The sequence below is a fragment of the Carcharodon carcharias genome, chromosome 14, assembly GCF_017639515.1.
Source record: "Carcharodon carcharias isolate sCarCar2 chromosome 14, sCarCar2.pri, whole genome shotgun sequence".
NCBI classification, from domain to species: domain Eukaryota; kingdom Metazoa; phylum Chordata; class Chondrichthyes; order Lamniformes; family Lamnidae; genus Carcharodon; species Carcharodon carcharias.
This window is the reverse complement of record NC_054480.1, coordinates 55,991,857-56,018,418: the sequence shown is the minus strand read 5'-3', so window position 1 is coordinate 56,018,418 and position 26,562 is coordinate 55,991,857. Positions and strand designations below refer to the sequence as shown.

Here is a 26,562-nt window from a genome sequence, read left to right as displayed (position 1 = left end):
GTACACACTTTCTGCCATGCACTGCCTCTTTGCAGTGCTAGCTGATTATTCAGGTACAGCAACAATACTCAGAGCTTCCAAGAATGTAAATCTCCACTTTCAGTTTGGTATCATAAATACATAAAACTCAAAAGATCTCAATACGTCAACACATCAAATCCTGATTATATTGCAATAACTCAAAGGTTCAATTAAGGCACAAATGCACTGGCTTTAGCATTGTGAAAGTTTATTTATTTTATTGGGAAGGTGGATTATGTAAGTTGACCAAAATGAACATTCGTCTCAATGTGTTACAGCAATCAAAAAATAGGTTGATATTTGAATGCTAAAGGTTTACTTGAATGCTTTCCTAATCTGGGACTTAAGGTCTGAATATTTTATAGACAATTCAAAAATCAGAATATGGATCCACCGTAACAAATAAATAACGAGTGCAAGCACATATAAAAAAAAAATCTCCATCAAATAAATGGAGCTGCAGGACAAAAATCTTAAAAGTCAGTCCCATTATAATGAACAAAATGATGACTCTGATTTTTTAAAAAAAAAAATCACCATTTCCTAAAGCAAACTGCAATAGCTGTCCAACTTGGGAAGTTAATCATTCAATTGAATGAAATGTGGCTGGTGAGAATAAACAGCTCAGTTGTCATCTGCTTCAAGGTTAATGTTGTTTCCGAATTTTGCATAGAGCTGAACTTTAAGATCAGATAACACTTGTTGAATGGTCTCCACACGAGTCTGCAAAGCCTGGATCTCACCTTGGAGACTTTGCTGAAAAATAAAGTTTAAAGTCTTGTCAAGGTACAGTCAGGAAAATTAAAATGTTCTTTATTATTTCAAAACTTTCTACTTTCATTGATTTAGGGTCACAAAGCAGTGAAAACAGCTTTCAGGATTATTTTATTATCTTTTATATTGCCATCAACTCCTCCAGTTTTGCTTAAGACGCTATTTGAATCACTTTGCAACCAAGACACACAAAATGTCATCGACTGTAATGTTTTTCATGTCACAAATTGAAAGTGAAGGGGGGCAGGGGAGAAGCGGCAATATCAGTCACCTGTTAAATCAGGAAGCACCAGATTGAAAGTGAAGAAACCAGTGCCTCAGACCACCATCATCATCTCACTTTGCTAGCAAGTTGTTTTCACGAAGAAAAAAAAAGTTGTCAGAATCTGCAAAGCTTTTACCCAAGGTCATCATATACATCCATAATGATTAAAAGTCTTACATTTGTATTCACTTCCGGTCATCCATTGCTATTATAAATTCCCGTGACCACATTCATAATGGAAAATACCTATTCAAATATGTATCAATAAATTTCATTTGGTATATCCAGTTATCTATGTATTTTAACCTATATAACTCCTTTGCCATGAATTTCCTCACCTGGGAACATTTACAAGTGCTACAGATGATGCTCATTAATATGTGTAAGGAAATTAAGGACTGCCAAGGCGGCAAGAAAACCTCAGTCGGGAAAAAGTATCAATCATAAGGAATTTGGCTGAAGCTGGTTTTCAACACAATGCTCCTTGCAAATATGATAAGATGCTGAGACCTGCCATTTTTGGTTGAACTAAGCCCATTTGGAACTGTGCCCACCAATGAACTATTGATGACGCACTCTTATTGTCCAACCTGAATTAATGACTGGACAGTTCATAAGGTCTTGAAGGGGTTCTAATTGTATATGAGCCCTGAAAAGTCCCTAAGAGACACGATGCCATAAGACGGATCCAAGACAATGGAGAAGTCCTGGTGAATCAAGTCAGGAAGAACTTGATCAAGATCACTCCTAAGTCTCTCAGTCAACTCAGGCTGGTCACGAAGTTTTGACTGTATGCTTTGTATGGTGAATTAAAATTAAGGCTTCAACAAAATCCTTTTGGTTTTTAATTATTTCATGAAGGTGTTAGGTTTAACCACAGTGTTGTCAACATTGAACAGACAGGAAGCTTACAAACGCAATGATACTCTCTTAAATTTAATTATTTTTTTTCTTCCACATAACTTTTTAAGTGTCTATTATCGTTTGAGAATATAGCTAAAGGGATGAAATGGCCGCAAGAAAACTGGACATTGCTTTTACAGTCTAGGTTAGTGGGTAGAGCTCATGAGGCACATGCTTCACTGTCAGAAGAAGTGTCAATGGATTCTGATGCGATAAAAAAGGCTACTTTGAATGCATATGAGTTGGTTCCTGAGGCGAACAGCAGGAATTTAGGAATATAAGGAAACAGCCTGGGAAAACTTGTATTGAGTTTGAGAGAGTAAAACAAAGTAATTTTGACCAGTGGATATGGGCATTAAAGGCAGAGACAACATTTGCAGCTCTTAGAGAAGTAATTCTTTTGGAAGAATTTAAAGATTCAATTCCTTCAGTAGTGAGAACTCATGAAGAGAAACAGAGGGTTAAGATGGTAAGATAAGTAGCATAGCAAGCTGATGATTATGAGGTAGTTCTTAGATCTAAACCTTTTTTCGTAACCCTTTTAAATCAGAGGATAAAAAGTGGGAAGGTGAAAGGAAGGTAGGTAGTCAGTGAAAGAAGCAGTTGTAAATTCCCAGGAAGTTTTTTTCGCAGCCTAAAAAAGGAAGGTGCTGAGGGTAGAAGTGACACTCTAAAATTCATTGTAATAGAGTTGGGCATACAAAGTCAATGTGTTGGAAGTTATAGGAAAATCTGTTACAATAATTGGAATGTAGCAAAATACTGAAAGTAAAAGTACTGTCAGTTCTGAGGTACAGTCACAGGAAAAACCAGTTGTTTGTATACAGGTAAAACAGGAAGAATCAGTGATAGGTAAAGGAATGGGAATATGTTCGCAATTTACCCAAGGGAGTTCTAAGGTGCAGGTTGAAGAAAGGTTTAAAGGTTTTGTATGTGAAGGGGAAGTCTTTCCATGTGTGCAGGGTGGAGCAGGTAAAGATATTAAAATTTTAAGAGACACGGGGGTAGTCAATCCTTAATGTTATGGGGTAGTGATAGTTGTTGTTCAGAGGGAGTATTGCAGGAACGGGTGATAATAAGTGGGGTTCATGGAGATGCTAGACCTATTCCATTGTGGAAGGTGAATTTAAAGAATAAGCAGAAAACAGGTGAGGTGATTGTTGGAGTAGTGGAAAAAATTGTCCACTGTAGGGATTCAATCTATTTTAGGTAATGATATAGCTTATAGCTGAGTCACAGATGTGGATGATGCCTAAGGTAGTTGAGCAGTCTGTAGAGGTGCAGAAAGAGCATGCTGGATTGTTTCCAGATTGTGTAAGAACGAGATTACAAGCTCATAGATTGAAACAGGAAGAAGAGTGAGTTAAAAGGCAGGGTAAAGGTATTGAATTTCAATTAACTGATACTACCTTTGATAAGGTTGTTTAGGAAGAGAGAATGGAATAGAATGCAGCTGAAGTGTTTAGCTTAAGGCAGCTGGTAGAGCTACAACAAAAGGATTACAAACAAAGCAGTTATATCAGACAGCTTACTCAGAAACAGAGGCAGAATGTATACCAGAATGGCATTACCTTAAGGGTAATGTTTTAATGATGAAGTGGCGACCATATCAAGTTTCAGCAAATGAAAAATGGATGGAAGTGCATCAGATTGTTATACCATCTGGATATAGAAATGAGACACTTAGAATAGTTTATGGAATTCCAATAGGGGGGCATTTAGGAATTAGGGAAGCACAGGCAAAAATACAAAAATATTTTAATTGGCCTGGATTGCATAGAGGTGTAGTCAAATTCTGTAGAACACGTCAGGTGATAGGGAAACCACAAGCAGTGATTAAGCTGGTGCCTTTAATTCCAATTCTAACATTTGGGGAACCTTTTACTACGGTCATGATTTACTGTGTAGGACCCCTCCCTAAGACTAAAAGTGGAAATCAGTACTTGTTGACAATAATGGATGTCTCTACAAGGTTTCCAGAAGTGATACCTTTATAAAAATTACAGCAAAGAGAATTGTGGAAGGGTTGACTATTTTTTTTCCTCCAAGATATGGCTTACCAAAAGAAATATAATCGGAGCAGGGTGCAAATTTCATGTCACAACTGTTTAAGGAAGTAATGATCAGTTTGGAGATAAAACAGTTTAAGTCAACAGCTTTCCATTCTGAATCACAAGGAGCTTTGGAAAGATGGCATCAAACTTTAAAAACCATGATGAGGGCTTATAGTCAACACTATTCACAGGGTTGAGATAGGGGAATTCCATTCTTGTTATTTGCTATTAGGGATGCTCCTAATGCATCAACTGGATTTAGTCCTTTTGAATTAGTCAATGGCCATGAGGTAAGGGGACCACTGAATTTGATTCATGAGAAATTGGTGGGCCAATATTCAGAAACTACGCTCCTGGATTATGTATCAAACTCGAGAGAAAGATTGAACAGAGCATGTGAGTTAGCTAGAGAACATTTAAAGATATCACAGCAAGTGATGGAAGTGAAGGCAGATATGAGAACTACAGCTTGTAGTTTTGTTGCTATGGAAAAAAAGTTAGTTTTGTTACCTGTGCTGGGTGAATCATTAAAGGCAAGATTTAGTGGGCCTTACAGGATTGAAAAGAAACTGAGTGAAGTAAATTATTTAATAAATACTCCAGATAGAAGAAAGCAGAGGGTGCATCATGTAAATATTCTTAAGAAGTACTTTGACAGGGAAGAGGACCAAAAGGAGGTATTAGTGATGGCAGATAAGGAGATAGAAATGATGGAATCTGAAATTGATTTTCCCCTTATCAAATTGGATAATGAGGGGGTACTTAAAAATTTAAATGTAATATTGAGTTACCTTCCAGAAAAGTGTCAAAGTGATTTTGAGAAGCTATTGCAGTCACACAAAGCTATTTGTGGGAATAAGCTGGGGAGGACAAATTTAGCTACACATGGTGTAGGGCATTCATCTTCAATAAGGCAACATCCTTGTAGATTAAATCCAGCAAAAGTTATCACAAGTACAGAAATAAATTGAAGTCATGCTTCGAAATAACATCATCCAGTCTAGTTGCAGTAACTGGAGTTTGCCTATTGTGATGGTATTGAAACCGGATGGAACCCAAAGACTGTGTGGACTATCGTAAGGTGAATGCAGTGACAAAAAGGGATTCCTATCCTATACTACAATTGGAAGATTGCATTGAGAAAGCGGGACAATCAAAGTTTATCACAAAGATTGACTTGCTGAGAGGATATTGGCAAGTACAATTAATGGAGAGAGCAAAGGAGATTTCAACTTTTCTGATGCCAGATGGACTATACCAGTTTAAAGTCATGCCTTTTGGTACGAAAAATGCACCTGCAACATTTCAAAGACTGACAAAGTAATTGCAGGACTGAGCAATTGCACTGTTTATATGACAACTTGATAGTTTTCAGTCAAATGTGGGAGGAGCATTTACAACATCTGGAATAATGATTTAATTGACTGCAAGAAGCTAATTTGGTGATGAACTTGGCTAAAAGTGAATTTGCAAAAGCACAAGTTACATATCTAGGCCATAAGATTGGACACGGTAAGGTGGCTCCAAGAGATGTGCAAGTTAAAACCATCATGGATTTCCCCGTGCCTACAACAAAATGAGAAGTTTTGAGCTTTCTGAGCATATGTGGGTTTTATGGCTTAAGTGGAAATTATGGTGGTTCATTTTTCTCATAAGGATGGAGGTGTCATGAAACTAACATTTAATATTCATAACATTTTTCTGGTTTATTGTGAGGTAGGTTTATGGTACTAAGTACAGTTGGAACACCACATGGACTGCAGTGGTTCAAGGCGGCAGCTCACCACCACCTTCTCAAGGACAACCAGGGATGTGCAATAAATGCTGGCTCAAGCTAGTGAAGCCCACATCCTGTGAATGAATAAAAAACATATCGGCACCATGGAAGTTCTTATGTAATGAGGGAGATACAGTTTCAAAGACATATGGAGCAATAGAGTTTACATATTAAAAAGAGAAACATATATAAAAGAGAATGAAAGGTTATGCATCAGAAGGCCATGTAAGATCTAACAGGTGTGCGAAATAGCCTTAATGAAGTTTCTAGCATTTGTGCATAAGTCTGCTATCTAATAAACCTGAAGTTGGAGAAAAGGCATTTGGAATTCCACTGTCCAGAATATTGTGTTAACTTGCTGAGTTTGTTTTAAATCTAAAATCTATTTTGGACCGTTGCCTTAAAGGGAGTGTAACTGAGGGTCAGGTTAATTAGGAATTTTAGGAGTTACTATCGTAGTAATTGTAGTCTTATGTATGTATGTGCTTGAAATCTTTTATATTTTGTTAATAAATGTTTTAATTTAATTTTTAATATCCCTAAAAATGTCTTGGTGGACTTTATTACTTCTGAATTCAGTGCACACATCTCGTAATAAACACAAATTGCAAAATTGTTGTGATAATCCGACCAAGTTTCCCTTGTGGATTTGGTCTGCCTGACACACATTACCTGCCACATCATAACACTATATATAAAGCTCATCAAAAGCTAGGGTTTCAGTATGATGCATTTTACAACCATAGCTTTGTCAGACAATTAAACACAACTTTGTCATTCATATTATGCAACCAGCTCCACCACTTTCAGCCTGGCCCTATGCAATATCCAGACAGTAACATCCAAAATACTTGAACCTCACAGACAACACAACCAACAATCCTATGTATAAATTAGAATATCTTGAATTAACAGTAACATATTCTAATGGCGCATGACTCCTGGTTTCACTTCCAAGTTTTAAAATGGCAAAACCTTCCAGTAAATTAGCACCAATCAATTCACTTGCAATAATGTGCTATTTCTATCCACTCAAGTTAGCTTTGTTAACAGAAAAACTGAACTTTGCATTGAGTGATAAATGTTTTCTCATTTAAGTTAAAACTAACCACACTTATAAATGCCCAGCATGGAGCATATAAAAGGAGAGATAAGTACATCAGATGCTGGAAATCTAAAATATAAATACAAAATTCTGGAAATACTCAGCAGGCCAGGCAGCATCTGTAGAGAGAGAAATAAAAGTCAATGCTTCAAGTCCACAATATGCACTAGTTCTGATGAAGGGTCGCTGACATCTGTTTTTCTTGGCACAGATGATGCCCGACATGCTGAGCAATTCCAACACTCCCCATGCTTCAGCTCCAATCACCCATGTTAATCTGTTTAGTGTTTACCAGCGGCCTCATTAATCGGACATTGTGGCTCCGGGGCCAGTTGGTCTTCAAATGAATTTTCACAGGAAAACGATTAGTGATCCAAGGGCCATCCAGGGATTCAGCGGATGGGGGTTAGTGATCGTTGAGGTGGGGGTGGGGTTACAAAGCATGCTCATTGTAGAGGTGAGGCAACTGTATGCTTTTCTTTATCTTAGCTTGCACTGCACCCATGTTTGAAGTGAAGAAAGGTCCAACAGGACACTCCTCATCAGTCCCAACACGAGGTAAGAAAGGAGTAACTAGGGAATCTGGCGTATCCTACTCAGCCAATGAATGCTGTTGTTCAGAGCAACAACAATCATTGGCAGAGTAACCTGTCAATTGGGATGGTCTATGTGCCAGATTTGCTGCTTTGGACACTGAGCATCTGAATTGACAGGCTACTTGGCCAATGAGCCCGGGCTCCCCTAGAGGCATGGGCCCCGATGACCAGCACTGTCTGCAGCCCCCCTCCCCCTGGCCATGAAAGCAGCTCAAGCCAGAATATGCAGAATCACATAGTATAACAACTTGTAGTTTTTAAAGTACCATTAGCACAGAAAAACATCTCATGGCATTTAATAGTCTCATTGGCCTGAATTTCGCACCTGTCAGCGGAGCCGGAAGCTGCCACGATTTCTGCTTCCAGCCGCAAATGTCGAAACAACGTGATTTCATGCTGGCTGGCCAATTAAGGGCCACATTGGAGAAGGGTTTCCAGCAGTGTGGCAGGCACTGGGTCCAATGGGGGCTGGGTGTGAGGTTTTTAAATCAGCTGAGGCAGCATCTTGAAGGATGGTGGAGTTCCGGGAAAGGCATGGGGAGCTGTCCAAATATTAGCTACGGTTATGGCATCAGCACTCACTTGATACACAAGGCAGGAGGGCAGTGCAGGTGGGCACTCTCCCCCCCAAGCTTCCTGGATGAGTGCCTACATACTCTTGCAGTGAGTGCCAGGCAGGACATCCTGATGCTGCGGGGTGGCAAGGGGATGCCATGCCACCAAATGGAGGCCTGGGCAGAGGTGGTACCCCAGATCAGCAGGTGCAACATGGTGCACCGCACCTGGATTCAGTGCTGGGAAAGGTTTAATGATCTTCTGTGCTCGGTGAGTACCGATTCAGCATGGTACTGTGTGAAGAAGTCTTGAAGGGTAGCCATTCTTCATGGCTCTCAGAGATGTAAGACTCAGAGTAACAGAAGGCACCTATAAATCTTTGAGCAGACCACCTGAAACTTTTGCAGTGGTGGGATTTAAACCCATGTCTCCAGAGAGAGTGGAACTTGAATCCAGGGCCTTGGACCGCTCAACCACACTACTACACGGCCAGAAGGCACTTATACATATGCCTGCTAAGGCTGGGAGATTAGACCAGTAGCTCTGGGTGCATATAAGGGTCAGGCAAACAAAGTTGATGGGCACTTCAATCTGCTTCCCAGGGTGGGTAGGAAGTGGCGACGGGGTGTGGGCAGCCTGGGATGGTGTTGCAGGTAGAGGGCAAACTAATGAATGGACCTTTGTCTGTACAGGAGAAGAGGAGCCATAATGCTGCTGAGCGCACAAAAGCAGGTAGTGGGGTAGCCAATCTGCTCATCCTGAGTGAATGTGAGATAGATGCCCTACAGCTCGAGTGCGAGCGTGCACCAAGGTCATCAGGTTGCAGAGAGACAGGCATCTCAGAGGAAGGTAAGAACCCAGTGGAGAGATGCGGAACAGGCGGAGACTGCAAACAATGTAGGGTCCTCTCATCTCAAGAGATAACTTCTAATGAATAGTCCCCAGTGATCCAGCAAAGACAATGCCACCATGATGTTGCTGTCCACAGTCTCACCAGGCTGCGTAGTGTGCGCATTCAATATGCGATGATTGATACCGCTGATATATTGTCTTCCTCCCTCAGACGTGCAATCCTCCAGAAACACCTGGCACTCCGAGGACCCTCAATTGATACCGGAGGATGAGCCACACAGCTCCGCCCTTGTCACACCCTCTCTCGCTACTGCGCTCCAGCTCAGATCCATGGACATTGGTGGGCCGTAGTTCGTTGGCCCAGATGGTTGTGCACTGTGGGGAGAGCACTGCACACTTGCACGAGGAACTGGCGGAGGCAGTGAGTGCCAGGGCGCCAGCTGTCGGAGGGCTACTGGAGACCAGGACGAAGCTGAGTTTGAAGCAGATGAGGAGCCTGTGGAGTCGTCCATCAGGCAGCAGGTGCTGGATGTCCAGCAGGGTGTGTGGGAAGATCTGGCGGAAATCTCCAAGGGTTTGTGTGCATGGTACCTGTCATGGAGGAGTTCAAGTGGAGCTTAAGCATTGCACTGACCCTAAGCACCAAGTGCATAGCCTCCTCCATTGAGAGTGGCGACTCTAATGGAGAGGCAGCTCCAGGAACAGAATAAGAGATTCCTGGGGTCACGCTCAGATCTGCAAGCTCACACACTGACAGCATCCTCAGGAGATCACTGCCGGTGTGAGAGATTGGTGAGGCACCTAGTCTCTCTGTTAGGTGCCTGTCCATCAAGGATGAGCAGGGCGATCTAGACATGTAACACACTGGCAGACAAGCTGCCTGTTGTTTCTGTAGGCTCCTCTCACAGCACTCCAGATGAGAACAGCAGCTCCTCCGCCCCTCGGCCAGTGATGGCATATTTTAAGGCCACAATGTGAGCCACATCGCTGGCCGCTCCCTCCCAGGCAGAGCCTGCTCAGGCCCCACCAGCCAATGGATGACTGCCAAGGTCATCAGGGCCAACATGACAGCATTGTCAGCAATCTGCCTCTAATGCCATTGCCAGCGTGGGGGAGGTTGGGCGGGGGGGGCTGCATCAAAACGTAGCAATTGCAAGTGTAAGTTTAAGGCACTGTGAGCACAGGATAGAGTTATCATGGATGACATTCCTTCATTTTATCAGTGTTAGGTATTATTTTTGTGTAACAGTAGCAACCATGTTATGTTATTTTCCTTGTTTGCAACTCCAGTAAAGATATATATGAAGATTTTGTTTTAATGCCCTGAGTGTCCTTCATGTTTTCCATAGGTACAGGCCTCATCAGTGTCTTATGAGTGACGGCAGGGGCAACAAACTTTATTATATAGATTGCGAGGTGACATTGGGGTCATGGGTTTGCCACCTCAGAAATGTGTGGTAAGGAGGCAGTGCCTCCATGAGAGTGAAGCCTTGCCTTGGTAGCCTAGCTGAAGGTGCATGAATCAAGGCTGCCTGGTGTCCCTGCCTCCCTGAAGTCTGCCTCCACATCCCTCACCTGTGCCTGCCCGGGCTCCTCATTAGATCTATCAGTAGAGTTTTCCTCCGAGGCCCATGGAGCTGCTTCGCCATCCTCCAGTGGGTCCCGCCCATTGCCAGCGCGCAGGAGACAAGGATAAGCGACACGCACTCGGGAGGTTAATGCAGTGCCCCCCCTCCCCCCCCCCCCGATCGGTCCAGGCTGCAGAACCTCATCTTCAGCAGCCCAACAATCCTCTCAACCACCATCCTTATCGAGGCATAACTCCTATTGTACTCTCTCCCACCTCTGACCTTGGTGCTGGTGTAGTGTCACGAGCCACCTTTTCAAGGGACATCCTTTGTCACCTAGCAGCCAACCATCCAGTTGAGCTGGAGCGATGAACAGCCTTGGCATCTGGGAATGTCGCAGGATATATGCATCATGGGAGCTGCCAGGGTACCTTGTGCAGGCTTGCAAAATCTGGGTCTTGTGGTCGCTTACTACCTGCATGTTCATGGAGTGGTAAACCTTTCTATTCATGAAGGCACCCGGGTGACTTGCTGGTGCCTTGATAGCCACATGAGTGCAGTTTATGGCACACTGGATGCAGAGGAATCCAACAATAGCTGCAAAGCCTGTCTAGCCTGGTCCGTCCGGTAATGAATGAATGTGAGGATCTCTCTGAGCAGAGTGTCAGTGACTAGCTTGACACAACTGTGGGCAGCTGATTAAGACACTCCACACAGATCCCTCACTGACCCCCGGAAAGATCCGGAAGCAAAAAAATTGAGGGCTACTGTGACCTTCAGAGCCACTGAGATTGGGTGCCCACCTACACAGTTGGAAGAGAACTAGGCCCAATCATCTGACATATTGATGTTACCATGTCCCAAGGGAGGCGGAGCCTCCTGCAGCACTGGACCTCAGGCATGTTGAGGTAGCTGGATTGCTGCCTGTGCACTCTAGCAGCAGAACAGTGGTATCTTCTACAGTCCCTTCCGCCTTACTCTCTCTGTTGGCTCTACACCCCATGTGCCTGCGCCTCTCCGCCCACAAATCTCTCCCTACGACGCTGCTTGCAGATTCCTGGTCTTCTCTCCTTACTGCCCCTCTCTTCCTCAAAGGAGGAGGACACCCACAGCGGAATACACAACCCCTATCTGCTGAAATGCAGATGGCACTGTCCCGAGCACTGGGGCTGCACTCGGGAGAAACGCTTCAAGAGAGTTGACAAAAGAGTTCTCAAAACAAAGCGAACAAAGCAAATACTTCAGAAGAAACCACAGGAAAAGGTCTGAAATCTCAACAAACAAGCAGCAGCAAACTCTCACCTGAACTCTTAACAACTCACACAGCCAATGCTCAGCTCTTCTTTTATCCCGCCCTTGGATGAGAAAAGTGCAAAGAAATGTGTTGGCCGCCCGCCTGTATTGCCCATGTGATGATTGCACACAAAGTTGCACGGGCAATGTAAAATTACATTCATTTGCCCTTTTAATTGCCTTAAATGGCTGATTAATTATCAGCGGGCGAGCTTCCGACTCCAGTGCGCGCCAACCGACCATAATATTACGCAATCGGGAAATGCACCCAACATGAGATTTTACATTCTTTCGGGTTGAGCATGCACCCGCTACTACCACAAACTTCTGGCCATAATCAGACAAATATAGAATCTGAGTCTAAGAGGGAGCTTTTAGGAATGGCCAAAAGCTTGGTTAGTTTTAAGAAGAGTGTTAAATGGACAAGGTAGAAATGGAGAGGTAGAGGGAGTGAATTCCAGAATGCAGACACCTGTAGGCATTGCCACCAATGGCGAGTGATGGGAGGAAGAAAGGAATGCATAACCTAACAGGCTGGTTAGGTGGACTAAAAGTTCAACAAGACTTGCTTGGCTGAGGTGGTTACAGGGATAGAGAGGCGCAACCCCATGATGAATTTAATTCAAGGATGAGAATTCGGGATGAGGCATTGTAAAACCAGAAGCCAATGCAGGTCAACAGGAGAAGCAGTGATGGGTGAGTATAATTTGTAGCAGAATTTTGAATGAGCTACTAGAGGACTGTCATTTTTGGAAAAGAACTTGAGGATTGCTGATAAAAAGAGACAACTTTTGTCGAAGCATTTCATCTTGCACTCATCAGGACAATTCGCAAGAATATCAAATGAAAGGAGAACAACAACTTATACTGTAGGATAAGAGTGCTGATTGTTTCGCAAGTGATCTCTGGATTGGTAGAGGTGTTGCCATGGAGAATACACCAGTGACAGTGACTGACAGTTAACTGCCAAGCATTGTTCTCAATTTAAACCAGGCAACTTGACTCTGATTGGTCAAGGCATTGCCCTGGGGAATAAACCAGTGAATGACTGTCACTTATTTTGTTTAGTTGAAACAGGTAAAATATGTGTACATATTCTCTGTCTGCAAAAAACAGGGCTCTATGTATTAATATATGTAGCTTCCAGTGCATGCAAATGTGACCGACAATCTAAATTGGTTGTCAGCGTAATTCTTAGCATGCTGAGAATTATTTAAAAGGGCCCTGTTCTTTGCAGGCAGAAAGAACATGTGCACACATTGCACCTGTTTCAACTAAACAAAATGTGACAGCCATTTGTTGACTCATTCCTAAGGAGAATGACTTGACCAATCAAGGTCAAGCTGCCTAATTTAAATTTCAAACAATGCTTGGCAGTTAACTGTCAGTCACCATCACTGGTGCATTTTCCATGGCAATGTCTCTACAGACTAGAGACTAGACTTATATTCACTGGAGTTTAGAAGAATGAGAGGGGATATAATTGAAACATATAAAATTCTGACAGGGCTGGACAGACTGGATGCAGGGCAATGTTTCCTCTGGCTGGATGGGTCTAGAACAAGGGGTTACATTCTCAGGATATGGGGTAGGCCATTTAGGACTGAGATGAGGAGAAATTTCTTCACTCAGAGGTTGGTGAACCTATGGAATTCTCTACCACAGAAGGCTGTGGAGACCAAGTCACTGAATATATTTAAGAAGGAAACAGATGAATTTCTAGACTTTAAAGGCGTCAAGGGGCATGGGAAGAGAGCGGGAGTATGGCATTGAGATAGAGGATCAGCCATGATCATACTGAATGGCAGAGCAGGCTCAAAGGGCCAAGTGCTCTTATTTTCTTGCTCTTATTTTCTATGTCTCTATTTTTACCTAAACCCACAATTCAAATTAAACAAAAGCAACTAAGTATTTTATATGAGACATTTTTAAATCTTTTAACAGCCACTGAAAGTTAGCAGGAAAACTTTCAATGAGCTTGAAACCAGTAATGTGCCTCTACAACTTTAACAGTGTAAACTTAAGTACTGGCCTACTCCAATTTAGCTGAGTATAGATTCACGCTAACTACATATGATGGCAGTATAACATCAGTCTAAATTCAATTACTCACTGGTGAACTGAAACACTACAAAGCAAGCACCAGGCAGCCAAGATATTTATTACCTTTGCAGCTTCTAGCATCTCCTGTGTCTCATCCTGGGAGTGGCTAATAAAAACCTCTCCAATTTGGTAAGGCACCAGCACAGCATCTTCATCAAGCATCATGATATCATCAGAGGCATCTTCTAGGTTCTGTAACTGTTTCTAAGTTAAATCACAAAAAACTGGATCAGTAACAGTTAACAAATAAATCATTCATAAAAATTGAACATGCTGAAGTGTTTATATATTTGTTCTAACTATATAGTTAAAAATAAAAGTTTCCACGGCAGTCTTGTTGCACAAATCTTTGGTTTGGTGGAACATAAAGGCTCTTATTCTTCACAGACAACCAAACAAGGATCACTTTCTATGATTCTTTACACACTTATTCAAGACCACTGCTGAGCAGAATACAATTAAAGCAATCAGTGGCTTGGGTTATGTAAATTAATACCTATCTTATTAAATGGAATGTTTATCCAAAGAAAATCAAATTTGTAGAACTGTGTTTTAGTCAAAGTAAGATACTTGCATTATTCAGGATACTGGAAAATTTAATGCACCTTTTGGACTCAGCATGGCAAAAAGTACCCCTGACTAAGTAAAGTATGTTATTCGTCCTTCCATGCCAAGATGACCATGTCCATCATTTGGAGTGTTTGGTAGGGTTCCGGTGAGTTTGTGGATGACTGCTAAGGAAAATCTGCACCCAGAAGGTTCTACTGTAACTAGGGCAGGAATTTTTCTTTTGTCTTCCATGGGATGTGGCAAGGCCAGCATTTGTTGCCCATCCCTAATTGCCCTTAAACTGAACGGCTTGTAACGCCATTTCAGCGGGCAGTTAAGAGTCAACCATTACTGTGGATCTGGAGTCACATGTAGGCCTCACCAACTAAGGATTGCAGATTTCCTTCCTTAAAGAACATTCGTAAACCAGATGGGTTTTTACAACCATCGATGACGATAGCTTCAAGGTCACCATTAGTGAGATTAGCTTTCAATTCCAGATTTATTAATTGAATTTAAATTTCACCAACTGCCATGGAAGAATTTGAACCCATGTCCCCAGAACATTCTGAAGAAAGGTCATACGGACTTGAAACATTAACTCTGTTCCTCTCTCCACAGATGCTGCCAGGCCTGCTGAGTTTTTCCAGCATTTTATGTTTCTGTTTCAGTTTCAGATTTCCAGCATCCACAGTATTTTGCTTTTATCCCCAGAACATTAGCCTGGGCCTCTGGATTACTAGTCCGATGACATTAGCACGACTCTACTGTCTTCAGATTCCGCAATCGAGTAGCTGTCAGATCTCCTACTCTCAACGGCTTAGGGATTTATCTACACTGGCATTCAAAGGCTGATTCTGGTGCATTGGGCAGATGAGACCAATCTAAGGTCAACATGTAGAGGTGTAGTAGTTCAGAGGCAGAAGCATAGGGGCCGACTCTACTTAAAAAGTGAACAGTTACACAAGCATTACTGTTGTTTCTTTGTTTGAAAATGATCTTCTAACATGACTGACCAAGGAGGCAAGGTGGCAGACCTGAGCCAGTACCACCCTATACCTGAACACTACGATGAGAGCAGCTCTTTGATACTTCCATTCATAGATTGGATGTGCCTACTGTTCCTTAGTGCTTCCTGCAATAAAACTCAAAATTGCAAAATGAATTGCATTCACATCTAATGAAAACAGCCATGATTTTAACACCTACCTTCAGATAGACAGGAAAGGGACCAGTGAGGGATTAAATTCTGAAGATTCCAGCTGCCAGCTCCAACCAGCCATATGCCTCTCTGCCATAATTTTGACGGCAACTTATGTTACCATTGTACCCCGAGAGCCAAAATCACTGCATCTCAAACTCATGTAATGCAACCACATATATTCATGTCATCTCTAAGGCTACCTATTTCCACCTCTATATATTGTCCAACTTGCCTCCACCTCAGCGCATATCTTCGTGAAGCCCTCATCTGTGCCTTTGTTATTTCTAGACTTCACTATTCCAATGCATTCCTGGCCAGGCTCCCACCTTCTACCCTCCATAAGCTTAAGGTCATCCAATATTCTGTTAGCGTGTCCCAACTTGCACCAAGTCCAGCTCTTCCATCAAGTCTTTGCTCACTGATCTACAATGGCTCCGAGTTAAGCAATGTCTTCTTTTTAAAATACATACTCATCTACTACCCTACTCCTCCCCATCTCTGCAACCTCCTACAACCCTACAGCCCTTTGAGATATTTGTGGTCTTCTAATTCTGACCTCTTGTGCATCCCTGATTTTAATCCCTCTACCACTGGCAGCCATACCTTCACTTGCCAATGCCTTAAGCTCTGGAATTCCTTCCTAAACCTCTCAACTGCTCTGAAGAAGAGAGAAGAGTCATACAGACTTGAAACATTAACTCTGTTTCTCTCTCCACACATGCTGTCAGACCTGCTGAGTTTTTCCAGCGTTTTCTGTTTTTATTTCTCTCTGCCTCTCAACCTTTCTTTCCTCCTTTATGACCTCAAAATCTACCTGGTCGTCCATGCCTTTTGGCCATCTGTTTTAATGGTTCCTTTCGTGACCCGGTGTATAACTTTGACAACGTTCCTCTGATGGGCCTTTAGAACATTGTACCATGTTAAAGGCACTATATGAATACAAAGTGCTGTTGTAGTAAACTATTCACAGCTATTCTGTATGAGAACCGACCGTAGATAACAGAGATTCAGTATAACCGTACATAGTTCCAGTTTTTAATATGCTTGAATAATAAATTCTCCCCAAACCATATTCATTGCATAATACCTTTTAGCATTTACCTTTTTCAGTTCTATTTCTTCTTTAAGTTCTATGAGCCTGTTATTATTTCTTGCAAACTTGTTAATTTTCTGTTGGTCTTCAAAAGTAACATTAACATCTTCTACTGCCTATGAAACAAATGTAATAGTTATGGTTAAAATAGGCACATCATTTCATATATACGTTGATTCCAATTTCAAAATATCCAGAGATCTAAACTGCATTACAGAATATTTACTAAGTAACAACTGTCAAGCATGATCTCAAAGCTAACAAATGAATGGGTAAATGTTAGTGTACATTAATCGAATAGTGCTAGACAATTTTTACTATATTTCTCCTTTTTGTGAATTGTATAAAACTGTGTACAGTAAATAAATATGCCCTACTACTCTCAATGAAAGAGTTTTAGAAACTAAATTCTTCTTTAATTATTGGAAAACTGCAGCTTCAAAAGCCTGAGTAACTTCCACACCCAATATGCCTGTGCTTTGCAGGGAGATAGGTTCTGTTGTGCACAGTGGAATGTCCTACTCCTCGCTACAAATGACGGGAACCATTCTAGTGGAAAGTGGAAATTGACAGGATACTGAGAGTATCTCCGTTTTGCAATTAGTGCACAGCAACAGTCTTAAGCACAGTAATAAAGATAACTGCAGCATAATTACAAACATTTATAATACAAATTTAGGTACAGGAGTGTGGACGTATTCCTGCAGTTATATAGAGACTTGGTGAGACCTCACCAGAAGTATTATGCAGAGTTTTGGGCCCCTTATCTAAGGAAGGATATACTTGCCATCGGAGTGCAACAAAGGTTCGCCAGGTTAACCCCTGGGATGGCGGGACTGTCTTATGGGGAGAAATTGAGGAGACTGGGTCTGTATTCCGTAGAGTTTTGAAGAATGAGGGGTGACCTCATTGCGACTTACAAAATTATTACAGGGCGTGACAGGGTAGATGTAGATAAGATGTTTCCTTTGGTTAGTGCGTCTAAAACCAGAGGACATAATCTCAGGATGAGTGGTAGGCTGTTTAAGACAGACGAGGAGGAATTTCTTCACTCAGAGTGGTGAATCTTTGGAATTCTCTATACAAGAGGGCTGTCGAAGTTCAATCATTGAGCATGTTCAAAACAGAAATCGAAAGATTTCTGGAGACCAATGACATCAAAGGATATGGAGATAGTGTGGGAAAAGTGGCATGTTCATTAAGCTGGATAATCAACCATGATCAAATTGAATGGCAGTGCAGGCTCGACGGGCCAAATGGTCACTCCTGTTCCTACGCTCAGTTGAATTTGTCTTGGTCTTTGAATATTTCAGGAAAGAGAATGATGTTTGCAATCCATACAAAGATGGGATGTCTCATGAAAGATTTTATCCTGCAGAATGGATATTCAAGATAGATAATTGGGAGCATGGATAATGGAAATTCCACTAATTCATTGATTTCTAAGTGAATGGGTCAGTAAATCAGCTTTCTGAATAAAATTTACATGATTAAATCTAAAACTTAGAAAATTATTGCAAAACCAGAGAACTATGTACAAGAAGCTAGCTACTGCAGCTGGGAAGCATTCATTTAAAGACAGCAAATCGGAAAAATAAATCTCTGCTGTATTGGTTTACGAAGTAACATTCTTATAAGTGCACACTTGTCAATACTTCTCAGCCAGGAATTGCGTGATAAGGTTCTGCATTACAAATCACCAACAAGGGCTTACACAATATTGATCTAAGACTTGGAAATGAAAAATGACATCCTGATTTTAAAGTTCATAAAAACTATCTATGTGACACCTGCTAACATACTTCACTAACTGCATTATTGCCACTGTGCTGTTTCTCTCCCCTCCCAGGTCAAAAACCCATACATCTGATGTGACATGCAAGCTACAATGTTCAATCCTCTTTTGCACAGTGACAGAATTGTATTATAGTTCTGGCATGTGCCTTGGTAAGATTCACTTTGCTTAAAAGTTTTAAAACAAAACGCGTACGAACCACTAGTGATCTTTATGTCCACCATATATCGTGGACTGAATGTCCATTGCAGTTAAGAGAAAATACCACTTGAAGTTGCAAATCAATATACAGTATTGCACGAAACAACTTCACACATTTCTGATTTTTACTGTATTGTTAAATTAACAGAACAGTTCAAAGTCCCCATAGTTATGTTGGGGAGATGCAGTTGCAGGACATGGCGAAACATATCCACCTGACCTATCTACTTACCTGGTTTATATTTTCTGCGTTTATTTTGCTTTCAGGTTTCCAGAATATCTAATTTTATTTGTAGAAACATAAGGCAGCTGCCTGGCAACCATAGCACACTAGAAACTATATAATAAAATGCCACACTGCATTCCAAGACAATGAGGTCCACATCAACCTCACTTAAGATAAGATTCAACATACAAGGCCCAGAATTTGTTGGAACCAAGCATGCCCGTTTAGTTATTTACACCACTCTTCAGCTCAAAAGTTTTTTTGCCCACAGCTTCTGGAAGCATGAGTTGATAACAGCAAACAAAGGGCAATGGGACAACTGGGACCTGAGAATGATGGGACGAAGACTGTATCTCCTTCATGAATGAGATTTAACTCTTTTGAGTACAAACACGTTTCCATCTGTTCCTATTCAGATGAAGTTACATTGTTTCATAGTTTGCCATTGTGAGATTTGAACTCTTGATCTGTTTGATATGACTGTGAGCTCTTGTAACTCTTTCGAGTACAAACACGTTTCCATCTGTTTCAGATGAAGTTACATTGTTTCATAGTTTGCCATTGTGAGATTTGAACTCTTGATAGTATTATTGTAACTCTTTCGTGTACAAACCCATTTTCCATCTGTTTCAGATGAAGTTACATTATTTCATAGTTTGCCATTGTGAGATTTGAACTCTTGATCTTGGGGTTACAAACCCAGTACCATAACCACTTAGCTATTTAGGCCAAGCAAACACGTTTTTTTTTTCCATCTGTTCCTATTCAGATGAAGTTACATTGTTTCATAGTTTGCCATTGTGAGATTTGAACTCTTGATAATCTTTTAAATGAAAACCAAATCAACAAAATTGGGATAAATCAGGCACAGCCCCTAATTCAGGTCAGCTGTAAAACCAAGAACAAAGTTTAAAGGAAACTAAGATGTAACTCTTTCGAGTACAAACCCATTTCCATCTATTTCAGATGAAGTTACATTGTTTCATAGTTTGCCATTGTGAGATTTGAACTCTGGATCTTGGGGTTACAAACCCAGTACCATAACCACTTGGCTATTTAGGCCAAGCTCATGAATGAGATTTAAGGCTTGAGAAACAAATAGGGGATGAAACGAGAAGGGTTGTTAATTAGAGCAGGTGAATTAAATGTCAAATCAGGTTTGGAAAAAGAGGGAAAGGAAGACTGAATTGAGAAAAAAAAAGATGGAAAGGGAAAGAAAGAAGAAATGTAAAAGCTAAAATTTGCCATTTTTTAAAACTCCTACAATTCACTACCCGAAGGAATTAGACTCCACACTATTAACCGCTCACTTTGTGGGCCAGAGAGATTGTTTGACAGTAAGCAACAATTATCATGTTGTTAAAAGGGGTACATCCATTGTTAAATTAATAAATTTTACTTTCTGCGGCAAGTTTATTACGCGGTAAGTACAAATTCAGCAAAGGGAAGTTAAATGTAAGATTTTTTTTAGGCTAATGACGGGGTTGCGCAAATCATCCTGCAATTTGTGATGATTCTTAATGCTTCACAACTTGCTGACCAATTTGAGCTCTAATAACTACATGCATCATTCATAAACTATGATTTTTTTCAGTAAATTTCAGTCTATTAGCATTTAAATGTTACCCAAATATATCAACTCATCAATCTACATAGATCTACTCATCACCTCTTACTCTACCTGTCCCCACATACATAAAATTTATGTATCAGATACATCAAATACTGAGCCAGCTGTGCTATTTGAAGATCTTCAGCAGTTGGCTATGCAAAGTTTCCTGCTTAAAATTCAACCTCACAAATACATTTACAGCCATAAAATACAAAAACTTTAATAGTGCAAGATTGCCCTCTGACATTTAATATATTATATATATTTTTAGTGAGGATGAAGTATTTTTCACAGCTGGTGCTTCATTTTAGTATCTAATAATTTGTTTTTACAATCATTTAAAAAAAAACCCTTTCCATCATGTACACAAGGGTGCCACTAATATTTTATGGTCCCCACACAGGAAAAAATCTATGCCAATTTATAATAATTGGGAGAAAAGGTTACCAGTTATTTTGAAAACTAGCTGTCAAAAGGGAACAAGACATTTGACCAAAATCATATTTTGTAGACTCAGACCCAATAATTGCTTGGAATTATTTATCTGACTCTGTAAAATGAACAAGTGCATCCCCCAACATCCTCTACTTCATAGCAATGATCCAAATTCTGAAGTGAAAATAGCAGTGAGACTAACAGTAATATCTGGAATATGCTCATGTGCAGATAAATACCGAAATCCAGAATTGTGCCCGAGTTACCTTGCTCCTCCAAAGGCTGTGCTAAAACTGAAATCAATGTATGGGGTGAAGTTGTGCTATGCAGCCATTAGTTGCTCACTAAACACACTAGAAAGAGTTAGGGTTGGTGATCAATCATAATGGCTGCCAAACAATCTGTTAACCCTCAAAGTTTAATTCTACAAATGTGGCATCTCAGTCTCAGAAGCTAATTAGCGTTGGGAGGTTTTTTTCTGTGTCATATCATTCTCATCTTTTGTTTGATTTCTGTGCATGGTTTAAACCTAATCTAAAATTCCTGGTTTAGATTTTATGCACTGCTTCAATCTACAGGTGTCTTGTAGAGGTGCCTCGTTGGATCGGAAGGCAAATGTTTGCACGTTCACACTCAAAAACCCACAAAAACTGTGGGCAGCAGTCAGTATAGTGGCTTTCCTTTGTCTCTTACCACAAGATCCAAACCATTGTATAAGGAACAAAGGAGCAACCTCAATCTTTGGTGTTTCAGCTCCCTTAGTGCAGGCTTGTTTTGGCAAAGATATTTTATTCTTCATTTATTCTTCTTCACCTAATTGTCTATGGACTAAAGATATTCACTTGGCAGTACTGAACTTGAGCATTGCTGAAAAACAGACATGCTGTTGAAGCTTTTCATCTTACATTTATCAGGACAGATGCAAAAATGCCAAATTTCAAAAGGAACAATAATTTATGCTGTATGAGAAAACAGGCATTGATTGGTTGGCAAGTCGGCTTTGATTGGTCAAGGCATTGCCATGGCGAATGCACCAGGAAGCTACTGTCCCCTATGCTTTTGTTTAATTCAGAAAAGGTGCATTGTCTGGGTATATTCCTTTTGCCTACAGAGGACAGGTCCCTGCATATGAATATACGTAGCTTCTAAGCAAGCATAAGTGAGCTACATTGTGAGCCCCACGGATAATCTTAAATTGGTTGTTAGAGTAATTCGTAGTACACTTGGGATTGTTCAGCAAGTGCTGCTCAGTCATGGAATCATATCTAACATTAGACATGATGTTCTAAGTTTTGCAAGCACAAGTTGGCCAGTACTCTGCCTATTGCGAACAGCCTAGGAGACATGCTTCTTGAAACAATCAGCCAGTCAGCAGGACATACGGTCCATGCACCTAACATCCCACCGGCACCAAAATTCATATACTACATTGCTCATTGATGGTAGGTAGATTGTCTTTTGGCTTGATGGCAGCATCATGTTTCTACTGCATAGTTTGCAAAGATGGTGGGGACAAGGGTTATTGTTTTTGAGGAGAAAGGTGATGATGGCAGATTTAAAGGACAGACAAACAACACCCGGAGAGAGAGACATGTCTATAATATCAGCTAACATGGGATCAGGAGGAGAAATTGGGCGTTCAGCAGTTCAGTGGGAATAGATTTAAAGGAACAGGAAGTGGGTCTCGTGGATAGGATGAGCTCAGAGAGGGAATGAGGGGAGATGGAAGTAAAGCTAGAGGAAAATTAGAGTTCTGGGCTAGAGCAAGGAACAGCATTAAAGAAAGTTTGACCAGATGGGCTAGTGGAAGGGAGGGATGTGGTGGAAGCAACTGATCAGAATTGTCTCGATCTTAGTGACAAAAAAGTCCATACAGCTCCTGGCACTGGTTGTTGGAGGTGCGGGTGGAGGGGATGGGCAGAAGTGTTTAAGAAGATGGTTTGCAGTAGAGAAAAGAAGCTGGGACTTATCATTGCATTGCAGGATGATCCTGGAACAATGATCAGTTTTAGCAAGCAAGAGCACGAGCTGATAGTGTTTTAATTGGTTCAGCCAGATCTGGGTCAAGCCAGGTCCTTTGTTCATCATTAAGAATTGACAGATAACATAGGTGGAATCAATTATCATGTGTAGTATCATAATCACACTCATCTCAATTGTTAGAAAATGATGTAGTGTGCCTTATTCATATTACATGATATGGAAGATTTGTAGCAAAGAAACAAGACACTCTGAACAATACTTTGCTTCTTTACTACAAAAACATTACCTCTCCCTTCGCCTTTAGATCCATGGCATCTTTATTATTTAATCTCTCCCATCCTCTACCCTATCCCAGACATTCCCTTTTGTTCTTCCTCCTCCCCCCCAACCATTTCAAATTCATAAAACCTATCATATTTCTACCTTCCTTCAGTTCTGAAGAAGTCATATTCGACTCGAAACATACAGGTGGAGTGTTATTGACAGTCAGTACATCTCTGTTGATAGGCTATATGATCTTGTTTTTTGAGTTAACTCTTTCTCTCTCCACATATGTTGCCAGACCTGCTGAATATTTTCAGCACTTTGTTTTTATTATGTACATGCAGGTTTCTTTCATAATTTAACAATGTAAAGTTAGTAATAAAAACAGCTTTCAATACACCATACCTGTCTATTCTTTTTAAATTAGAGAAAATGTGGGATACACAACTTAGAATCATAGAACTGTCATGAAAATATAATAATTTTCATAATATTATTGTGATTTATTTTAAAAGTGTGTGAATAGTGGGGTTTGGATTAGTTTGTGTGTGTGTGTGTGTGTGCGTTGGGGGGGGTGGTGATTTTAATTGAACTGGAGACAGCTGGTCTGGAGGCTTTGAGTCATCAAATAGTAGCTAGGTTTGCAATGCTAAATATGAAAACATGGCTTAAGTTTTATAATGTGAGGTGCGAGGAAAATTTGCATTTATAAATAAATTAGGTTAGATTAAATTTCAAAGAGATGGTAGGATGTTACACTTAGCCAGAAGAAGCTATGCCAAACAGTGTTTTTATTTTTCCCAAAGGTTACTGATATAAATCTTTCATTGTACTAATTTTATTATGAGAGAAGTAAAGTTGCAAAGACATATTGGAACAATGTAATTTGCATTAAAAGGGAGGAACATGTATAAAGGAGATAAGGCTATGTGTAAGATCTAAACAAGTATGAAAAGCCCCCAGCCTCTGTGCATCAAACTGCTGTCTACAGGAACCAAAGCTAAGAAAACTCATTTTGAATGCAACTGTCTAGGGTACTGTGTTGCTTTGCCTGGGTCTGTTTAAATCTATCTGTTTTTACTGCTGCCTTAACAGAGGTGTAACTGGAAGCCAGATTAATTCGGGGTTTTAGGAGTTTTTATAATAGTATTTTGCAGACTTATGTCTGTGCTTGAAATCTTTTCTTGTTAGTAAATGTTTACTTTAGCTTTCTATAAAATTTCTGAAGTCGTGGTAGAGTTATTACTTCTGAATTCAAGGCACACATTTCAAAATAAAATACAAATTGCAAAACAATTGTGACCGCATGATCAAGTTTCCCTTGTGGATTTGATCCACCTGACACACATCATCTGCCACGTCATAACAGAACAGTTATATCACAGGAGCCCATTCAGCTGATTGAGCCTGTGTTACGACTTTCAGCAAGAGCAGTTTAGCTGGTCCCATTCTATGTGCTTTCTCCATGGTCCTGCAAATTATTTTCCTTCAGTTACTTATCCAACTTCCTTTTGAAAGCTAAAATTAAATCTGCCTCCACCACACTCACAAGCAGTGCATTCCAGATCGTAAGCACTTGCTGGGTAAAAAAGTTTTTCTCATGTCACCTTCGGTTCTTTTGTCAATCACACTAAATCAATGTCTTCTGGTTCTAAATAATAAACAGAGAGAAAATAAACTTTGAGGTTAAACTAACAAGTAATGTAAAAAGGGACAATAAGAGCTTCTTGAAATATTTTAAAAGAAAGAGAGAGGCCAAAGTGAACATAAGCCCCTTAGAGAATGAGACTGGGGAAATAACAATGCAATGGGGAACCAGGAAATGGCAGAGGAGTTGAATAAATACTTTGCTTCAGTCTTCACAGTAGAAGATATGAATAGTATTCCAAAAATACTGAATAATCAAGAGGGAAAAGAAGGGAGGAAATAAATATAATAACTATCAGTAGAGAAACTAATGGGGTTAAAGGCCGATAAGTCCCCTGGACCTGATGGGTTGCATCCTAGGATATTAAAGTAAGTAGCTACTGAGATAGTGGATGCACTGGTAGTAATCTTCCAAGAATTCTTAGATTCTGGAAAAGCCCAAGAAGATTGGAGAATGGCCAATGTAACACCCTTATTCAAAAAGGGAGGGGGTCAAAAAACAGGTTAACTATAGGCCAATTAGCTTAACACCTATAATTGGGAAAATGTTGGGGTCCATGATAAAGGATGTAATAACAGAGCATTTAGAAATACATAATCTAATCAAGTAGAGTCAGCATGGCTTCATGAAGGCAAAATCATGCCTAACAAATTTATTAGAATTCTTTGGGGAGGTAACAAGCAGGGTAGATAAAGGGGAACCTTTATATTTGGATTTTCAAAAGGCATTTGATAAGGTACCACACATAGGCTACTTAATAAGATAACAGCCCGTGGTGTTGGGGATAGTGTATTAGTATGGGTAGAGGATTAGCTAACTAATAGGAAACAGAGATTTGGGATAAGGGGGGCATTTTTGGGATGGCAACCTATAACTAGTGGAGTGCCACAGGAATCAGTGCTAGGGCCTCAATTATTTACAATATATATTAATGACTTAGATGAGGGAAATGAATGTACTATCGCCAAGTTTGCAGATGACACAAATAGGTGGGAAGGCAAGTGGTGAGTATGACACAGAGTCTGCAGAGGGATATAGGCAGGTTAAGTGAGTGGGCAAAAGCTTGGCAGATGGAATATAACATGGGAAAATGTGAGGTTATGAACTTTGGCAGGAAGAATAGAGCGGTTCAATATTATTTAAATGGAGAAAAATTGCAGAAGGCTGCAACACAGAGGGATTTGCAGGTCCTTGTGCATGAATCCCAAAAAGCTAACGTACAAATGCAACAGGTAATAGGGAAGGCAAACGGAATGTTGACATTTATTTCAATGGGAATGGCGTATAAAAATAGGGAAGTCTTGCTAAAACTATACAAGGCACTAGTTAGACCACACCTAGAATACTGTGAACAATTTTGATCCCATTATCTAAGATGATATATTCTGGCATTGGAGATAGCCCAGAGAAGGTTCACTAGGCTGAACCCAGGTATGGAGGGATTTTCTTAGGAGGAGAGGCTGAGTGGCTTGGGCTTGTACTCATCGGAGTTTAGAGAGGCGACCTTATTGAAACATACAAGATTCTTACAGGGTTTGACAGGGTGGATGCTGAGAGATTGTGGGAGAGTCTAGGAGCAGAGGGCACAACCTCAGATTAAGAGGGCACCCATTTAAAACAGAGATGAGGAGGAATTTCTTCTCTCAGAGGGTAGTGAATCTGTGGAATTCTTTACTGCAGAGGGCT

General features: G+C 40.7%; 1 protein-coding gene across 2 annotated transcripts in view; it reads right to left on the bottom strand.

Annotated features, from left to right (window-relative positions):
- Window positions 1–212: 212 nt before the first annotated feature.
- Window positions 213–26,562, bottom strand: part of pfdn4 (prefoldin subunit 4) — a 38,835-nt gene continuing 12,485 nt past the window's right edge. The window contains exons 2-5 of one of the 2 annotated variants that reach the window (XR_005945048.1): window positions 24,836–24,879; window positions 16,721–16,828; window positions 13,930–14,070; window positions 545–777 (exon numbers count right to left, since the gene is read on the bottom strand). Coding sequence is in view for 1 of the 2 variants with exons in the window: in XM_041203800.1 (XP_041059734.1) it covers window positions 646–777; window positions 13,930–14,070; window positions 16,721–16,828 (381 nt within the window). In the remaining variant the exon portion in view is untranslated. Of the gene's footprint in view, window positions 778–13,929; window positions 14,071–16,720; window positions 16,829–24,835; window positions 24,880–26,562 lie in introns of both variants that reach the window. The other variant, XM_041203800.1, reaches the window with a different exon arrangement.